We start from the raw sequence: 19,095 nt of genomic DNA, 5'->3' as shown, positions 1-19,095 counted from the left end.
GTTGTGACAAGCTAGGTCACTTCGCTTCTAATTGCCCGGACAGAATGCTTAAGCTCCAAGAAGCACAAGAAAACAGGGAGGATGACACTCAACAAGCTGAAGAATTGATGGTACACGAGGTAGTCTACTTGAATGAAAGGAATGTAAAGCCGAGTAACTTTGAAACACAAGCTGATGGAAGCAACGTGTGGTATCTAGATAATGGTGCAAGTAATCACATGTCCAAAAATAGAGAATATTTCTCCAAAATAGACGAGACAGTCACTGGAAAAGTGAGATTTGGTGACGACTCTCGAATAGATATAAAGGGAAAGGGCTCTGTTTTGTTTGTAAGCAAGAACAATAAAAGAAAAATACTAGCAGATGTGTATTTTATACCGGACTTAAAGAGCAACATCATTAGCTTAGGTCAAGCAACTGAAGCAGGGTGTGATGTGAGGATGAGAGATGATTTTCTCACAGTTCATGACAAAGATGGAAAACTGTTAGTAAGAGCTAAAAGATCAAAGAATCGACTTTACAAAGTTTTTATGGAACTTGAACCAAAGAACTGTCTACAAGTAATAAGGCTGAGTGAATCGACAAGATGGCATGCAAGATTTGGGCATATTGGATTGGAAACCATGAAAACAATGATGAAGAAAGAATTGGTCACTGGCTTACCACCAATAAAAATTGAGAAAGAAACTTGTGCCTCCTGTTTACTTGGTAAGCAAGTAAGAAAAGTCTTCCCTCAAGCAACCTCATACCGTGCAGGGGAGAAACTTGAGCTCATACATGGGGATCTTTGTGGACCCATTGCACCTTCAACAATCGCTCGTAACCGGTACGTGTTTGTGCTAATTGACGATCATTCCCGATACATGTGGACTATACTCTTAAAGGAGAAAAGCGAAGCTTTTGAAAAATTCAAGAAATTCAAAAGTTTAGTTGAGCAAGAAACCGGAGCTACCATCAAGACGTTTAGAACAGACAGGGGTGGAGAATTCATGTCTCAAGAGTTCCAAACTTTCTGTGATAATGCTGGAATACAGAGACATTTCACTGCACCTTATTCTCCACAACAGAATGGTGTTGTTGAAAGAAGAAACCGGACACTCATGGAGATGACAAGAAGTATTCTCAAACACATGAATATGCCAAACTACTTGTGGGGTGAAGCTGTAAGACACGCCACTTACTTAATAAACCGAGTTGGAACAAGAGTCTTGAGTACAAAAACTCCATATGAAGCTTTCAAGGGAAGAAAACCAAATGTTGAACACTTGCGTGTATTTGGTTGCATTGGATATGCAAAAACAGAGTCTCCACATCTGAGAAAGTTAGATGATCGATCTAGGGTTTTAGTTCATCTTGGCACTGAACCAGGTTCAAAAGCTTATAGATTGTTGGATCCGACTACTCAAAAGGTCACCGTGAGTAGGGATGTAGTGTTTGATGAGAATAAGAGCTGGAAGTGGAACCATTCAAGAAAAGAACCCGATACAGAGTTTCAAACATTTACAGTGAGCATTGGAGAATTTGGAAATAATGGACTACAAGAGGATCAAAACATAGAAAACCAAACAGTTGGAGAAAACATCATCACTGAGGAACGTGATGAGGAGGGAAGTGAGTCTGAGGATATAGAGAAAGAAGATGATCCTAGTGCGGAAGAAACAGAGGAGGTAGCTGAGAGTCAGGAGCAGAGTCCTCAACAAATACAGCCTCAAATTTTGAGAGCCTCACAGAGACAAATTACAAAACCTAAGTACCTAAATGACTATGTTCTTCTGGCTGAGATTGAAGGTGAACTTCTCCTAATGGCTTTAGATGAAGAACCATGGAACTATGAGGAAGCAAAACATATGAAAGAGTGGAGAGAAGCATGCAAGGATGAAATCTCGTCGATTACAAAGAACAAAACATGGGATCTTGTTGATCTCCCTGCCGGAGCTAAAGCGATTGGACTTAAGTGGGTATTCAAAATCAAACGAAATTCAGACGGGAGTATAAACAAATATAAAGCTAGACTAGTCGCTAAAGGATATGTGCAGAAACATGGAGTTGACTTTGACGAAGTATTTGCACCAGTAGCACGAATAGAGACTATCAAATTCATCATTGCTTAAGCAGCTTCAAATGGTTGGGAAGTGCATCATTTGGATGTAAAAATGACATTCCTACACGGAGAGTTAAAGGAGATAGTGTTTGTTTCACAACCAGAGGGTTTCATAACTGAAGGAAATAAAGATAAAGTGTACATGTTGAATAAGGCACTTTACGGGCTTAGGCAAGCACCAAGAGCGTGGAACAACAAGTTAAACAAGATACTTCAAGAATTGAGTTTCATAAAATGTTCAAAGGAACCCTCCTTGTATCGGAAGCAAGAGAATGAGCATCTTCTTGTTGTGGCTGTTTATGTTGATGATCTACTTGTCACAGGATCTAGCTTGGATCAAATCAGTGAGTTCAAGAAAGGAATGTCTTCAAAATTTGAGATGAGTGATCTTGGCCTATTGACTTACTATCTAGGCATTGAAGTGATTCAGCATGAGAAGGGTATTATTATGAAACAGGGAAGATATGCAGAGAAAATTCTTGAAGAAGCCAAGATGAGAGAGTGCAATCCGGTTCACATACCAATGGACTTTGGTTTGAAGTTGTCAAAAGCAGAAAAGGAGAAAAGTATCGACGAAAAGGAGTTTAGGAGGAACATTGGATGTCTTAGGTATTTGCTCCACACACGACCAGACCTCTCTTACTATGTTGGTGTGTTAAGTAGATACATGCAAGATCCAAAAGAGTCTCATGGTGCTGCGTTAAAACAAATCCTTAGATACTTGCGTGGTACTCTTTCTTATGGACTTTCTTTTTCTCGGGGAACAAAGCAAGGATTGATAGGGTATAGTAACAGCAGTCACAACGTGGATGAAGACGATGGTAAAAGCACTACTGGTCACATCTTTTACCTTGGAGACTGCCCAATTACTTGGTGTACGAAGAAGCAAGATACGGTAGCTTTGTCCTCCTGCGAGGCAGAGTTTATGGCCGCAACTGAGGCAGCTAAACAAGCCATTTGGCTTCAAGATCTTTTGGGAGAAGTCACTGGTGAAACTATTGAACGAGTAATGCTTCAGATCGACAACAAATCTGCAATTGCTCTTGCTAAGAATCCCGTGTTCCATGGGCGAAGCAAGCACATACATAAGAGATATCATTTTATACGAGAATGCGTTGAGAACGAGTTAGTGGATGTGGAGCATGTTCCGGGAGAAGAACAAAAGGCTGATATACTAACTAAAGCACTAGGAAGAATCAAGTTTAAAGAGATGAGAGAACTTGTTGGGATTCAAGATGTGTCAAGATGTGACTTCAAGTTTAAGCGGGAAAATGTTGATTAAACTTGAAAAGGCTTAAAGCCCACGTAACATAAACAAGTCGGTTTATGTTTAGGAAGCTTCTAGATAGATTTTAAAGACCTAATCCTAAGTGTGTTAGGATTATCTCTCTATATAAGGTGTGCCAAAGATGTGGTTAACCCTAAGAGCGTTTTAAGAGTTTTGAGAGATTAGAGAGATTGTGAAAGCTTGGTTTTGAGTTAGTTTCCAAAGCAATAAAGAAAGTTGTTCTTTATAAGTCATAATCCTTAAATCTCAAAGTGTTTGATTCAATAAGTTTAAGAAACCTATGCCTTTTTTATTTATTTTTTGCGCTTTGATATGCAAGAGTGTACACTGACGGGAACTTTCCACCGTGACCAGCAAAAAAGGTTTTAAAAATACATCACATGATACATTTAAATATTCATAGCATAAAACTATAAAATATTCATAGCGTGTAACCATGTAATTATGAATAAGAAGATTCGACTTCAATAAGCAAATAAATTTAAAGAAGATAAGTCGCAACATAGAAAAGAAAAGAAGAAGCGAGAAGTCAAAATCGGAAGATCCAAACTTTACGATTCTTTTGGAATTTCCATTATGGTTTCAAGGAGATACGCCAATGAAGGAGTTTGTCCAAAGGGTGGTAGTTTTTATATAAAAGGATAAAACGATATATTGGTGTTATTCATACGATAATTTCCAACATCTACGTTTTGGACAATATATCATGTAACCTGTTAAACGAGAATCGATATTATTTGTAATTACTCTTAAATCTTAATTATGTGGATCGAAATAAGCTTAACAAATAACAAAGCAGGAACCCGCAAAATTATACTCCCTCTGTATTTGAAAAAATGTCGTTTCAACTGTTTTTGGGTAAATTAAGAAAGGGCACAAAATTACAAAACTAACCTTATGAGAAACGATTATTTATAATTATATTTTTGGTATATGTAGTTTTGGTAATTTAGACTGATTAATTATGATCAATTAATTAGGGGTAATTTAGGAAATTTTATGCAAAAGTTGTTAAAATGACAACTAATTAAAAACACAGAAAAAAGGCTAGAACGACATTTATTCAAATACGGAGGGAGTAGTTCTCTAAGTCGAATGGAGGTCCCACATTATCTCTTTCAGTCTTTCATCAATAATGGATAATTTATACAAAAGACTTTATAATATGTATAGAAAAATGTCGAGTTGGTTTGGTCATAGGCTCATAGCTATGCATGCTTCGTTCTCACCAAAAAAAAAAAATAGCTATGCATGCTTCGCATCACTACAAAGTACTCTCTCTTTCATTATATAGGATATTTTAGAGTTTTTATTATGTTTCATTATATAAGATATTTTACAAGTTTTAATGCAAATTTTAAATGTATTTAATAGTTTTTATTATATAGATTATGCAGTCTTTTTTTATAATTAGTTGAATTTTTAAAAGTCAAATATTAAATGATAACTTTAAAAAGAAAATTAAATTTCTTAAACAATGTGCTTTTAGCTAAAACATCATATAATTTGAAACAGAGGGAATACAAACTAAAGGTGAGAACTGATATAAAAAGGGTGAATTATAGCTTTAAATTAATATTTTGCTTGATCTGACTTCTGTTTGGAGATCACTTACACTTTGAAGCATACACAAAATACAACGCAATGTTACAGTGATCTTGTTGAAGACCGGTAGAAAAGCATCACGGGCATTTTATAGGTTTTGAGACAAATTTCTAAAACAAGTTTATTATGCCCATAAATTTAAAAATAGATCTCTTTTGCTCATAACATTTTCTTTTGGGCTTTTTTTTTTTCTATAAATAGATATCTTTTTAGGCCCCTGTTGCTTATAATTTTGTTCCTTTAATTTTTTTGGTCAGAAATCATTATTTAAAACTGTTTTTGTTAAAATAAAGAAAATAATATTTCTTATGTTTCACAAAAAATTATCATTCTACCATTTTTCACATAAATTAAGAAAAGTAAACAAATTTCATTTTTACTTCATATTATCTATCTAATTAATAAGCTGAAATAGTAAAGATAAAAAAAAATTTAGCCTTAAAAACTGCATTGAAAACACAAAACGATATTTTTGTGAAACAAGATTAAAACTTTAAAACGACACTCTTTGTAAAACGGAGGGAATAGATCTATATTAATAGACTTGGAGTTATTGCACTACTAGAGCCCTATACTTAACCCAGCTCTGGTTACATTATGTAATTGATGTACATACAGCCCCGGCTTAGAGGGGGGGCGGAGGTGCGACGGCCCGGAGTTTTTTTTTCAAAAAAAAAATTACATATAAAAAAGGCCCAAATATATTTTTAAAAATATTATTAATATAAAATTTATATTTTAAAAGGTCTAATTTTTTATAAGAAAATATATAAAAAAGCACAAAATTTTTAAAATAACAAGTTTTACTAAAAAAAATTATATAAATTTTTTCTTTATATATAATAATAGGCCAAAAATTTTTTTTTTGCCCTAAAGCTCCCAAATATATTGGACCGGAGTTGTGTACATACTCTCCAATACAAATACGGATATTATCGACCACCGCTACTGCAAACATATCAATTCATGAGGTAAAATAGTAAATCAACATATCGAAGATACAACTTGATATATATATATATATATATATATATATTGGGCAAACTTCATAAAAGAATTTTCTCGTGTGCACCAAAAGGTGCCGTGCTTTGTTTTGTTGGAGTTTGATGATTCAGTTTGGTCAAAACCCACTTGAGTTTTTGGCCCATAATGATAATAAGTGTAAGAAAGACTCTTTTTTTGCTTGACCTAAGTTGTTTAATGGAAAGAAATACTTGAATAACCAAAGTGCTTACGTCTATATCATCACTAAACAACTTACATTTGTCTCCACCAAGATGAAAATCATACATATACATCTATCCTTTTGCATACAGCCATACATTATTAGTATTTTTTTTTTCTCTTTTTTTTTGCTTCCATCATCATTGGATAAGATCTATCCCGCACAAAAACATCAAAATATATCCCTGCTGAAAAAACAAAACATCACAGAAGCAAAGAACAAACCAAATGAGTAAAATCTCAAAACTTAATAGCAAAAAGCTCACAAATCTGCAAAAGTATAAGCCAAACAAAATCCATAACTTTTTTGTTTCTTTTCAAAATCCATAACTTTTTTGATTAAATCTAACATATAACAACATATCACCACAAAACGATACACGAAAATGTTGACCTAAAAAACATTACACAACACTAGTACAAATTATTTTCGAAAACTTGAGAAAGCAAAGGAGAAAATTTCTCACTGATCTCCAACAAAGAGAAGCCTCCTAGATACGGCGACTCCTGATTTCTTGTGGTGACCTTCCCGGAACCCTGAATCTGACTCGTCGTGATACCATCCGACCGATCTCTGCGCTTCGTGTACGATCTGCGATATACCTGTATCCAAAAAACACATCGCATCGGGAAAGTTGAAGAATCCATCGAGAGATAGAAAGTGATTGTGTTTTACCTTCTCTGACCGATTGTTTGTTGTGGCGGATATCGTGGATTGTGGCGGAGATCTTCCAGTAAAGAGGACGACCAACATAGAAGAGAACCACCATTAAAGAGATCAGGATCACTGTACGGAACCAGATTCTCGTTTTCGGTGACGATGATGGAGATGCCATTAACCTTCTTCGAGTAATCCAAATCCAGAGAACAGAGAAAACTCAAATTCCAAACAACAAAAATAAATATATCAATAAATGTTTGCCACGTCATCAACTTAATAAAATTCGAGAAAAGAGGGGTATTATGGTAATTTCGAGTCTTTTGATAACATTCCCATGCCTCAGTGTATTAATTTCCACGAACGATTACACAATACCGACATACACCAATCAAAAACCTAAATGATGAAAACTTTAACGTGAACAGATAGACAAATATAAATTAAACCTATCCCTAAAACATTCATGCAAAACCCTTGTCGTCCGACATTCATGAGCTCACCACCGGGAATAGTTCGAGTCATTTGATAACATTCCCATATAAATCGATTGTATCATTCCGCCTTATGTTTCTCTTCGAATACAAGCTTGGATCTCTTCCAGTGTCTTCCCTTTCGTCTCTGGCACCATCTTCGCCACAAAGATTATCGTTGCGGCTGCAAAAGCAGAGTAAATATAGAATGTACCTACACAAACAAAAAACTCAATTAAGAATTTCTGGAACGCGGTTTTCTTGCGGTTAGATCACATTTTTCTAGCAAACATGCCCTTAAGAGTGTTACCTGGAGAGCTCCAGCTCATGAGGAAGTTGAAAGTGTAAGAAATAGCCCAAGCACCCGACCAATTCACTAGTACCACTAAGCTTCCTGCGATCCCCTTAATGTTTATCGGAAATATCTGCGTTTTTTTCATCCCCAAAAAACAGAGCACCACTTAAGTACACTCTTCTAAAAGCATTGACTCTGTTTTTAAATAAAGTTACTTGCTTCAAAAGTAACAAATCTGTTTCAAAATAAGGTTGCTTTCTACACAAGGAAACATACCTCAGACATTATCACCCAAGGAACAGGTCCCATTCCGATAGAGAAAGCAGCTACATAGATCTAAAATAGTGAAGAAGAGACGAGATTGTTAATAGTATCATCACGAACAACACTATTTCTTTAACGCAGAGCTCCGTTCTTGAATTCTGTTTTTAGTAAAAAGTAAGAACTAACTAAGTTTTACTTACAAGTACACCTCCAACTGCTAAGGTAGGTACCCATTCAAGCAACAAGCTTTGTCCCTGAATCCAAAGTAAAACAGAGTTGATGTGGCGAACGTTAACGCACAGGTTAATAGATTTCAAAGTGAAAACAGGGTTTAGCTAGGGTTGATGATATGTACCTTGAGTAAGAAAGATGTGCCTGTGAGTATACACCCCAAGAAGATACCACCAGCTGAAATCTGTAGCAACATTTGTATATATATATTTAACATTGAACTTTCGACTCGGAAAACAGATGTCGTAGATTAAAAGATTGTACCATAATTAGTGGTCTTCGTCCAGATTTATCTATCAAGATTGTCCCAAGAACAGTTATGGGAACCTGATAAAAACGATTCAACCTGTGTTAAACAGTAGTGAATATACAATCATTATAGAGAAGAATATAGAGTGAAGCAAAAACGTCTATGCACCTGAATACAAGCGATTGCGATTGTTCCGAGTTTCCCAGACGAAAATCCTGAAAGTGTTTTAAACATATATGTTAGAATCTAAAATGAATTTGGTTCTGATACAAGAAAAGATATTGAGGTCTATCTTATATACCGGCTTTTACAAACGTTTCGCTTGCGTAGAATCCGATCCCATTGATTCCAACAAACTGTTGGAATACCATCAGGGAAACACCAATCTGAAGAATATACAGTCACAAGTGAGAAATAATACATTTAATCTTCTGAAAGATTTGAGTTGAATGAATCAAATATACACAAAAGATTGATAAGTTCTTGTGTTTTGGCTTCTAAATTACACTTACAATGACAGATCGAGCATATTTCTTGGACACAAGATCTTGAATTCTTGCTTGTGGGAGAATCTCTAGAGCTTGAATCGAGACTTGAATACCTTCTGCTTCATTTGTGATATCTGCATCTTTTCCTCGTAGCTTTTGCAGGGCTAAGCGAAACTCTTTCTCACGGCCTGCTTTTGCCTGGAAAAGCAAGCGAATGAAAGATTTAGATCTTTTTTTTGGAAACTTATATTTAAAAAAGACCCATGAAAATCATGAATTGGATAGAGAAAATTACCAGCCATCGAGGAGATTCAGGTATGAAGCACAAACCAAAGAACAAAACAATGCAGGGAGCAAGTCCTTTAAGACCAAAAACATATATTGATCAGTTTTCAAAGGGAATTTCTATAAAGAGTAACCAAGAAACAGAGAGAAATTTACCGGTTAGGGCAAGAGCTTTCCAAGAAATGAGAGATCCGATCAAGAAAGAAACCGATGAGCCGATCACAATCATGAGTTGGTTCAGTGTTGTGAGTCCACCTCGGAGATTCTTGGGAGATATCTCAGCAATGTACACAGGGACCTGTTTTTGTTGATTTAGTTACTTTGGAGACTGAGAGTTTTATAAACATTGGTTCATAAATATCAACATGTAATTTTCCCAAAAAAAAACAGTAGAATTAGAATCACACCGATTTACATTTGACTACTACATAAAAAGTTGATTTCAAGAGTTATTATACAAGATTTACTTGGTGAAAAAAAGAGAGTAAATTACCACATAAGAAAAAACTCCAATTCCAAATCCTGTAAAGAACCTTCCTACATCAAGTAACAATGCACCCTGCACCACATTTTAACATCATATTAAGATCAAAATCCATACTAATTTCAGCATATGTAGTTTCGGTGTTGCAAATAGGTATTTATTTATATGTGTAAAGTTAAATACCTTGGAGAAGAAGACAGCGAGCCAACCTGTAATGCAGAAGCAAGCTGACGTTCTCATAGCCTGAAATGAGTTTTACCATATATAAGCATTGATCTTTTTTGGAATTTGTATTTTTGGCCTGGCCCCTTAAGTTTAGGATTTGCAAGATTTACCCCTTTTCGGCCGGAAAAATCTGAAATTTTCCCACTCATAACAGCACCAAGCATTGCACCGATTGTTAAGATGGATCCAAACATTGAGAACTGCATATTTTTACACAACACACAAAAATGATCTCACATATACTGTGATCTGTAATTAAAAATATATAGTTAAATTAATGGCTTGGTGGAATATAATCTCGATTGAGATCTTGTCTTATAGATGATTGCTGTAGTCCTAGTTGATACAAACCTCTGCAAGGGAGAGATTGAGATCTTGTCTTATAGATGACTGAGTAGGCGCTGAGTATCCAACCTTTAACAAATAATTGATTACAAAAGAAAATCTGAGAAAATAGTTTGGTGAACTAAATAAGACAGAGGTTGGCAATCATTATAAAGGAAACCTCTGATGGAAAGAGAGTGTTCTCTCTAAAGGCAAAAACTTACACAAGAGCCAAACTCAAAGGAGCCACAGACAGCAACAAAAGTGCTGAAGAGAACCATCAAATAGGATTCATTATTCTCACTCTCTTTTTCATCATCTTGATGAGTCAAAAATGGTTTCCCTAGACCCTCCTCTACCTTATGTACTATCTCACCCCTCTCTTCGTCTTTGATTTCCCTAATTGCCATCTTCTCTCTCTCCAACTCTTTACTCTTTGAGAGCAGAAAATTTGCAAGGAAAGAGAGAGGTGATGTGAAGAGTTTGGTTTGTGAATTGGGTATTTATAGGTAATAGATGTAAGTAAAGTCTCGACATGGGACGAAGATTTTTAAGATATTTGTCCTTAGGCGGCAAAATAGATAAATAAAATATTAAATGCGATAATGATTGAGATTAGTACTGACAAAAATAGTTCATGTGGATGAAGCTGTCACTGACTTGGCTCTGATGTTTCCCCTAGAGTTAGTCATCTCCACTTCATTCTCTTCTTTTTTTACTACCTAATAAGTTTTTTTTTTTTTTTTTTTTTTTTTTTTTGGTAAAAGAACCTAATAAGTTTTCTTTTTGTTCTTTCACATTACTACTATTACTATTTAGATCTAATCTTTAAAGTAATGCAATCTCATATAGTCATATTACTACAATTTTCCTTTCTTGTGAGATTCAATGTAATATGTAACTGTATACATCGAACAAAACATATAATGTTTTTTTTTTCACGTTTTAACTCATTCATTATTATATTACACAAAAACTAAAACAATGGTATCGAAAAGATCCAAAAGTCTAATATTCATGACATGGAAAGAATTCATATTAAAAAGAAATGATCATAAAATTTTAACTTTTACTCTACAATAAACCTTTGTCATTCTCTATCAAATTGTTTTGAAAATAATTTCGGATTTCATGTTGATATCTTACCATGTGGGTCTTTGTTTTCTAAACTAGCCATCGTGATTGCGACCACATACGCCTGTCAGCTACATTTGTCCACATATATACTTATATAGCTAGATATGTTTTTATATTAGCTTTGTTTGCGTTTATTGGCTTCTTAAGCTTTATTACGTAATTTTGTATATTGTAATATCTTACCTTTTGTCAGCTTTCAACCTCTCGATTGTTCTCAATAAAGAAAAAATCTTATCAAAAATCGTCTTTCCACAGATATTTGTGTCTGCGTTCTGTTTATGCCGTAGATATGGGATTTCATGCATGGACTTTTCTAATCCAATGGTTTATCTTACTTCTAGATAATTTTATTATCATTAAATTAATAAACATGACCTAAATTAAAGCACTTTTTTTTTTGTAATTTCAAACGAAATTTGATATAACTGTTTTGCTTATTTAAAAAAAAAAAAAAATGAAATCTTAAGACAGTGATTTTAGGCTATCATACAACTCATTTGGTCATGGCATATCATTTAGTTCACTGAATCATGTGATGTGTTGTTGGGCACAAGTTCTGGATTTTCCAATAATATAGGTACACGTACGGTCGGACATAATTTTGATGTACCAAATCATATGTTTGAACGCCTGAAGTCACTAGTTTGGTGTGCGGAATAAGATGAGTTCAGCATTATATTTTTCTCTTTCGAAAATATATAAGGTGTTATTTAATTTCTTTTTTCTTATAATAACATAATTATTCATTGCAAAACTGAAATGAATTTATACAAATATCTCCAATCAATGAGACAAATTTAAAGTACAATTTCTTTACGTTAGTTGTTGAACAAACGCAGCAACCACGCAAAAATGAAATGAACTTATACAAACATCTCTGGTCAAATTGTATCTTTTGCAGACGTCCAAGTAATCAATCTCTAATAGTTTTCTTTTGTTAGAGAGAAAGGCTTCTTAGTTTAAGCAAACTTTAAAAGGCAAAATAGATTAGTATATTTGTTCAAATCAGCACGTTAAAGCTAGCGTTTGATATGTTTAAAGAAAGGTGAATACTATTTAGCCAATTAATAAAATGTTAGAATGTTGTCGTTTACCAAAATATATGACTCGAAACTGACGCATTTCCATTTATGTGTGTCTCTTCATTGTTTTCAAATCTCATCTCCTTTGTCTTTTTCTACCCATTTGCCTTCTATGTTGCAATCAATCTCAGTGCCGATTTCTCAATCCAACATGCTTCTTATTACCTTAATACAGTTGGTACTTCAAAAAAGGAAAAAAAAAAAAGAAAAGAGAGTCAAATTATTATCTTTCCACAAATCAAATTATTATGTTACTTGTTAATCTATTGGACTGACAATAATAATAAAAATTCAAAGTTAAAACTTGATCATAGAGGTGATCAAACAGTTTAGAGAGATCTCAAGAGCCAAGACAAGACATTGCTTGAAGTAGTAGAAAATTACGATTAGGGTTTGTTGAAGAATCATTTCTAAGACCAAGAAAAAAATAAACAAGTTCCATTGCGCAAAAGTAAACCCTAATATACAGTAAAAGTTATTCGATGAGGCATAATCAATCATTAATCAGACCATTTCTTGTTATTACAGTTGCAGCATCACCAGTATTAAAGAAATTGGGAAGAAGAACACACAGAAAGAGCAAGAACTAATCTGATCATTAACCATCTTGTCTCTTTCTGAAGGGAATCTCTCTGAGAAGCTGTTGTAGCTGAGCTCTGTTGAAACCTGAGACAAGCTTTTCATACAGCTCTCTTCAAGCTTTTTGATGAACACACGTTAATGAGAGTCTCTGCTATTGAACTTTTATTCAAATTTTGTGTACCAATCTCATTCGGATTGCCACTGCAAGCTGTGTGACCTTGTTTGGATGGTAGAGAACCGCACAGACCGCAAAACAGACAGCAAACGTAGCGATTAAGAACACGGTTTGACGGGACCTGAATGTTAGAGCTGAGTGTGCTGTTATACAGGACTTCTTCCTTGACCAGTCTCCTATGTCATTTACGTTCATGACAACCTCGTTGTTTAAAAGAGGATCAGTCTCTTTTCCACCACTATCTGGTGAACAGTCCGCCTGTATTCTCTCTTTACAATCTAATCCTGCTTCAGGATCCTGTCAACATGATGAATGGCAAACATTAATAAAGGAAATTATGCAAAAAAAAAAATAAACCACGAAACAGACACAAGATTGTGCGCAGACTCCAGGACTATCGTCATAACGTGCCAAAGATACCATGAAACAAATTTATCAGCAGTGGAGCAAGAAACCAAATGTGCAAGACAAGTGAAGATTGTAGGCAGAGTCCAGTATAGATCAAACAGGAAAATGGGTTATCAGTTATAGTGAAAAACCTGATTAAAGTTTAATATTCTTGATGGTATGTCCTTCTGGAAACTGCTCACACAACAGCAACCTGAAGAAGGAAGAACATTCCCTGGATTCATCTTTGACTCTTTATGGCTTTGATGCTTTCTGTGAACGTCACTAGCCAAATCCATATTTTCATGTAGAAGCCTCACATCGCAGTCACAGGTACAATGAATTAGGCTGTCTGGCTCCATTTTTTTCACCAAAGTTTCCAGATTGTGCAGTACGCTTCCTAAGATTGACGCTGAGTTATTCTGTATCAGATAATTCAACACTCTGTTGTATCTTTTTATCTGACATCGGTTCACAGGTTGCTCAGTGCGTTCTGCAGAGGGCACCTTCACTGACCATGCAATATCTAACAAGAGGCCACTAAAGGTGCTCTGTCTCTCCCCAAAATCCCTGCAACAGCAAGTCAAAGAAGAGCAAACGGTAACTCCTTGTTCTTCTGGAAAGAGTGTAGCATTGAATTTCTGCTCTATTAGTTTCATTTCTGAGCATATAGCTTCATCTCCAATAATTAGAGGTATGAAATTTGATAGTCCAGATTCATTTTCAACCTACAAAAGGATTAGATGAGGACCATATTAAAAAGAGCTACCAGTAAAAATGTATATCCGCAAAAAAAATGGGTACCTCAACAAAGGCAGGGCCAAAGAGATTTGGGTCAGAATTCACAACATTGATCTTATAGAACTTGTTATTACAAGAACGCTTCCCATCCTGGTCCGGTGCAGGTATAACAGAATAGTTATGTGGTAAGTACTTCCCAGAAAAAGACACGAGAAACCTACAATGAAACCATTATCTGTAAGCAGCATGTTGTTCTTTCCTATCTAGAACATTATAGTGGTCACAAGTGAAAATAATCAAACCAAAAAATGATGGGTGGTAATCGAAATGCAACATTTTGAAAGTTCTTGCAATATCAGCTTTCTCATATGAGAAATAAGACAGAACTAAAAATGCGAGAGATGTCCGAAGCATAGATCAAAATAAGGGTTGACATTCATACCGGCATTTGGGTTGCAGAAGGTTTTGTCCACAAACAACGAGTTCAATTGGTTTTCCAGCTTCAAAACATGTAGGATACACAAACTGAAGTTTCGGTGACTCTAATTTTACATCGACTCTCTTTAAAGTTGTTCCACCTGTCAAAACCAAAACAAATAAGTATTAGTTCACATTAATTGTAAGCTCACGAGATTATGGTTATCCAATAAGATAGGGAGTGAAATAAAGCACACCAACTTGCCTTTAATAAGACGGAAAATCATGTTGTTCAAATAGACCGTCATCGAGCCTCTTCCAAATAGCATCTTTCCAGGTTTAAGAATAAATTCATCCAGATATGCCACAGGATCTTTAGACAACTGTTTAAAGGAACAAATTGGAAAAGTTTAGTACAGTGCAAAGTCAAAAGAGAGCTCACAGGAAGAAGATACTAAGTTTGTATTTTCTCCCTCCAGGACACAAGCTTCCAAATAATACACAATTTTTAGAAACAAAAGAACTTTAGGCCACACAAAAACGTAAGAGCTTTAATGTGTATAAGGTACTTATGAGGGTAAGGTGTATAGAGACATAGAGCACATCTCGAGACTACACCCTACTGAAAAGAAACAATTTCTTATGTTGTGTCGCAGCAGCAAGAACATGGAAATGATGAGTAAAAGATAACAGAATGTACCTTCGCCCACATAATCTCTGGCATTGCTATAAAGACGGTCAAAATTGTACATCCAGGACGGATATAGCCCTCCAGCTCAACAGGCATGTTGGCCAACCATTGGAATATCTGCAAATTCAATTAATCACATGCTATTAGTTCTTTGAGATTTTGAAAACGGTAAACATAGTCTCTGAACACTAAACTGTAATATATAATTCTTGAGAATACTTGATGACGTAGTCTCCGTGGGAACTCCGCTGGATTCCAATCGTAGAGCTTGAAAGAGATCCGACCAGTTGGGCACTACAATGAAATGAAAAATTAGTTCATAAAGCGCACAAACGTTTTTGATGTTAGAGTGGCTGAAGAGAAACTCACAACAGTTGAGTAAGCACTTTTGTTGTCGCCATTGGAAGGTGAACGTTCAAATTTTGTGTCATTCATTCCTTCATCTGGTTGAGCTTCACCCGAACCTGTAACAGAGACAAAGTTGTCTGCGTTGATGCTTTGGGTAAAAGGTACAGAACCCTGAGTGGGAATATGCCGATCTTCAAAAATCAACGAAGGCTCTTGTTCTGCTCTCTGGTCACTAGAGCATGCATTATCTGCTTCAAAATGATAGCATGGACAAGCGAATCAGCTTGAATTTCCAAGAGAACTCAAAACATTGGTAACTAGGATAGTATGCAAAGCAAACAACTAAAATAAAGAAACCACATGGTGATATGATTTGTGCTGTTCACTTATACCTTTTCCATCCTCAACATCAATGACGCTGTTATCATTCTGTGATAGCACTTGCTGTTGTTTTGCAGCAACGCCTCCTTTATCTACAGGTTTCCTTTTCCGTCTGTTGTTGTGACGCTCTAGCTTTCTCCGACAGCTGCGCTTTCCTTCATCAAAGTCCGGGAGCACATGAAACCTGCCAGATAGTCCTCAATGATGGATACAGCATAGATAGGAAAAAATAAATACATAAACAATAATACTGACTACTAAACAGTTGGTAACGGCGAAAAAAACCAGTTAAGCTCATTTAATGATTCATGTGAATTCCGTGGAATCATTCAAATCTCTCCCCAAGTTATCCAATTTCCTAACGAATAGATTCAGAGTTTCTATCCCAATCAAACAGACAACAGAAAACCATCCCGATCTTCGATGATTTTGTGCTGCAAATCAAATCTCAGGAACAATTCTGAACAACACCTAAGTCAACCACAGATAAAAAAGCCCAGGAGATGCATAGGAGATTAACTAAGACAGTTGCCGCTGGATTCAGCTATCAAATCCAATTCTAAATTCCATGATCAAATCTCAAAGCCAAGTTAAGAAGCAAGAAAAGAAACATACTTTCCACACTGTTGACAGTATCTCTTATTCTCTCCATCAAGGACAACGGAGCTGGCGTTAGCACACCGGAGACAAACCCTATGCCTCTTATGGTACCCTTTGAGCTCGCTAATATCCGCTTCACAATCCGGAACCTGACATCGAGCCACCCCCGACCCGCCGCGAACCCGCTTCTTCTTCGGCAGCTCGGCGTCCTCCAATTTCTGATCAAGCTCAGGACACGAACACGGAAGCATACCTTCAATGAAATTGGAACAAATCAACCTCGGGTCTCGCTTTCTAACCCGATCCGAACCAGAACCCGATTCTTCCGGAGAAGGATACAATTCAGATTCCGCCGGAGTTTGCGTCGGAATCAGCGGCGGAAGAGGAGGAGAAGGAACGGGAGGGAAAGGAGTTTGATCGGAGTCTAAAGAGAGAAGGCGTTCATCGGCGGCGAAGTCAAGGAGATCTCCCCAATCCCACAAAGCGGAGGAATAAGTGGAAGGATCATCGTTAACCAATGCCGGCGGTTGGACATCCATCTCCGGCGGGGTTGGCGATTGCGACAGAGAAGACATCTGAGTCTTTCAATTCAGAGAAATATTGAAAGGTCCATCGGTTGTTAAGGAAGTTGGTGATTTTGGTTGAAAGATTTTAGCTTTTAGGTAAAATTGCAGAAAGTCGTCAAATTCTGGGAACATAGCTTTTTTACCAAAACTTTTATTTTACTTTATTTTTTATATATGAATATATTGTAATAACAAAAAATAAAATAAATTATCTAAAATAGTCTACATTTTTATTTTATGAAATGACTCAATCAAACATGAACTCGTTGAATTAATAAACACAATCATTTTTTTTGGTAAGCAAAGGGAGGCTCCCATATTATTAAAAAAGAAAATACAAACTACAAACGGACATTTCGCGGATGCGATAGTCCTATAGAATCCTCAAACAGAATCGAACTAACACACTCTGGTGGAGCTTCCAACAAATGGAATCCAAACGGTAAAGAGAACGCATAGTTAGCTAATCCATCTGCAAGACGATTAGCCTCCCTATACACATGCGAAATACGGACAATCCAGTCCTTCGCGATGAAGCCGTAGCACAAACACAATCATGATTATTACTTTAATCGTGCTTTAATAGTTTATTCACATATTCTTTCCTTCTTTTGCCTAGATTATAATTCACATTCTTTGTCACAAAAGACAAAATCCGAATATTCATTATATAGGACTACTATTTTCAAAATCATAAATTTTCAAGTCAAAATTGATTCATAAAAATTAGAATGATCCATTTTATTTTCAATGTGAAAAATGATTTTTGGGTAACATTATAAATTTTCTACTATTTAAAGATTTTTTTACTGCATATACAATACAACGAAAATATATAAAATACCGAAATCTACGAAACAAACAACATTACGCAAATACTACATATATAAATAAAATCAGTGAAAAAAGCATGTTTTGGAAGAATGCATAAAAAATCATTTGTATTGCAAAGAGTGAACCGCGATCCAAGGCTAGTCTTTAATACATCGGATCAAGCGGTGCTAACATTTTTTCCTAGCAAACTATCAAATGCATTAACCACGACCATGAACGCCACCACCTTATCATCAATTCACATCGACGAGAAAAAAAAATCTCAAGATGTAGAGTAAGAAGCGATGGCCAATGAATGCCAACTCCACGACCACCGAAGAAAAGAACAATGCAAACCCGCCATAAAGTAAAACACCGAAATTTCACCACCACAATGTAAAATATTTTGACATAGAACAACTTAATACAAACCCAAAATAGTTTCATAACACAATCGTTTTCGAATGGGATAACTGCATAATGGTTGGACTTAATACTACATCTTGTTATAATATCCAAAAAGTTTTACAATCATAATGGCATTATATGTTTCATAAATCAATCTTTAATACGAAGTAGATGCATTAAGTTTTTAGTTAATATCTTTTATCAGAAAAAAAGAAGAAGTTAGTACTAATTAAACGGGAAAAATGTCATTTAAATCATCAGTTTACAATTTTCGTTGGTTTAAATCATGAACACTAGATCTGATGATTTAAATCCTTAATTTTATATTGATTTTCAATTTAATCATGAATTCTCATTGACAAAGCCAATTGAGTATATTGCTAACTGGCTAAACAGATCAATAAGACGATGTCATTGCATAACTGGCACTTCGAAGCCATCACATAATTTTTCTTCTACATCAACATGGTTTCTATCTTCCCTTTCGTCTGATTGCTCCGTTTAGCCAGTTAACAATGTGTTTCAATTGGCTTAATCAATGAGAATTCGTGATTAAATTGAAAGTCAACAGA

General features: G+C 35.5%; 3 protein-coding genes across 7 annotated transcripts; all 3 read right to left on the bottom strand.

The window, feature by feature from the left end:
• Positions 1-6,205: 6,205 nt before the first annotated feature.
• On the bottom strand, positions 6,206-7,139 carry LOC9307915. Of its 3 annotated transcripts, none has more exons than XM_021023242.1 (3): positions 6,895-7,139; positions 6,686-6,821; positions 6,206-6,406 (listed from the first exon to the last, which is right to left on the bottom strand). In XM_021023242.1, exons 1-3 carry the CDS (start codon positions 7,052-7,054, stop codon positions 6,391-6,393), a joined length of 312 nt encoding a protein of 103 aa, XP_020878901.1. In that variant the 5' UTR covers positions 7,055-7,139; the 3' UTR covers positions 6,206-6,390. The 3 variants fall into 3 exon arrangements, with proteins under 3 accessions (XP_020878901.1, XP_020878902.1, XP_020878903.1); XM_021023243.1 differs by having other exon boundaries at positions 6,206-6,403; XM_021023244.1 differs by lacking the exon at positions 6,206-6,406 and having other exon boundaries at positions 6,500-6,821.
• A 58-nt stretch (positions 7,140-7,197) lies between these two features.
• Positions 7,198-10,696, bottom strand: LOC9307914 (sugar transporter ERD6-like 16). Its single transcript, XM_021023241.1, has 16 exons — positions 10,420-10,696; positions 10,223-10,285; positions 9,982-10,071; positions 9,830-9,889; positions 9,656-9,721; positions 9,319-9,460; positions 9,173-9,237; positions 8,902-9,075; positions 8,691-8,775; positions 8,558-8,604; positions 8,404-8,466; positions 8,264-8,323; positions 8,109-8,162; positions 7,921-7,980; positions 7,660-7,774; positions 7,198-7,563 (listed from the first exon to the last, which is right to left on the bottom strand). Exons 1-16 carry the CDS (start codon positions 10,603-10,605, stop codon positions 7,442-7,444), a joined length of 1,452 nt encoding a protein of 483 aa, XP_020878900.1. The 5' UTR covers positions 10,606-10,696; the 3' UTR covers positions 7,198-7,441.
• A 2,140-nt stretch (positions 10,697-12,836) lies between these two features.
• Positions 12,837-17,521, bottom strand: LOC9307913 (squamosa promoter-binding-like protein 7). Of its 3 annotated transcripts, XM_021022576.1 has the most exons (11): positions 16,752-17,426; positions 16,148-16,320; positions 15,777-16,003; positions 15,627-15,701; positions 15,417-15,524; positions 14,982-15,099; positions 14,742-14,877; positions 14,363-14,516; positions 13,711-14,286; positions 13,178-13,468; positions 12,837-13,080 (listed from the first exon to the last, which is right to left on the bottom strand). In XM_021022576.1, the coding sequence occupies exons 1-11, from the start codon at positions 17,309-17,311 to the stop codon at positions 12,937-12,939; spliced, it is 2,562 nt and encodes an 853-aa protein (XP_020878235.1). In that variant the 5' UTR covers positions 17,312-17,426; the 3' UTR covers positions 12,837-12,936. The 3 variants fall into 3 exon arrangements, with proteins under 3 accessions (XP_020878235.1, XP_002871844.1, XP_020878234.1); XM_002871798.2 differs by having other exon boundaries at positions 12,837-13,468; positions 16,752-17,521; XM_021022575.1 differs by having other exon boundaries at positions 12,837-13,468; positions 15,777-16,006; positions 16,752-17,419.
• Between the last annotated feature and the right edge of the window lie 1,574 nt (positions 17,522-19,095).

Source organism: Arabidopsis lyrata, assembly GCF_000004255.2.
Source record: "Arabidopsis lyrata subsp. lyrata unplaced genomic scaffold ARALYscaffold_6, whole genome shotgun sequence".
NCBI lineage: Eukaryota > Viridiplantae > Streptophyta > Magnoliopsida > Brassicales > Brassicaceae > Arabidopsis > Arabidopsis lyrata.
The sequence above is the reverse complement of the archived record's forward strand: the minus strand, read 5'-3'. Positions and strand labels throughout refer to the sequence as shown.

What these genes read in the sequence shown, in the direction of transcription:
- LOC9307915 (XM_021023242.1), bottom strand. Translation starts at nt 7,054, where the DNA reads ATGGCATCTCCATCATCGTCACCGAAAACGAGAATCTGGTTCCGTACA. An exon ending in CAAACAATCGGTCAGAGAAG is followed by an intron (nt 6,822 to 6,894) that starts GTAAAACACAAT and finishes TTTTGGATACAG; the next exon opens with GTATATCGCAGATCGTACAC.
- LOC9307914 (XM_021023241.1), bottom strand. Translation starts at nt 10,605, where the DNA reads ATGGCAATTAGGGAAATCAAAGACGAAGAGAGGGGTGAGATAGTACAT. An exon ending in TCGCTGTCTTCTTCTCCAAG is followed by an intron (nt 9,722 to 9,829) that starts GTATTTAACTTT and finishes AATGTGGTGCAG; the next exon opens with GGTGCATTGTTACTTGATGT. An exon ending in TCGCAATCGCTTGTATTCAG is followed by an intron (nt 8,467 to 8,557) that starts GTGCATAGACGT and finishes CGTTTTTATCAG; the next exon opens with GTTCCCATAACTGTTCTTGG.
- LOC9307913 (XM_021022576.1), bottom strand. Translation starts at nt 17,311, where the DNA reads ATGTCTTCTCTGTCGCAATCGCCAACCCCGCCGGAGATGGATGTCCAA. An exon ending in CTTCTGCAACCCAAATGCCG is followed by an intron (nt 14,517 to 14,741) that starts GTATGAATGTCA and finishes GTTTCATTGTAG; the next exon opens with GTTTCTCGTGTCTTTTTCTG. An exon ending in GAATATTAAACTTTAATCAG is followed by an intron (nt 13,469 to 13,710) that starts GTTTTTCACTAT and finishes TCATGTTGACAG; the next exon opens with GATCCTGAAGCAGGATTAGA.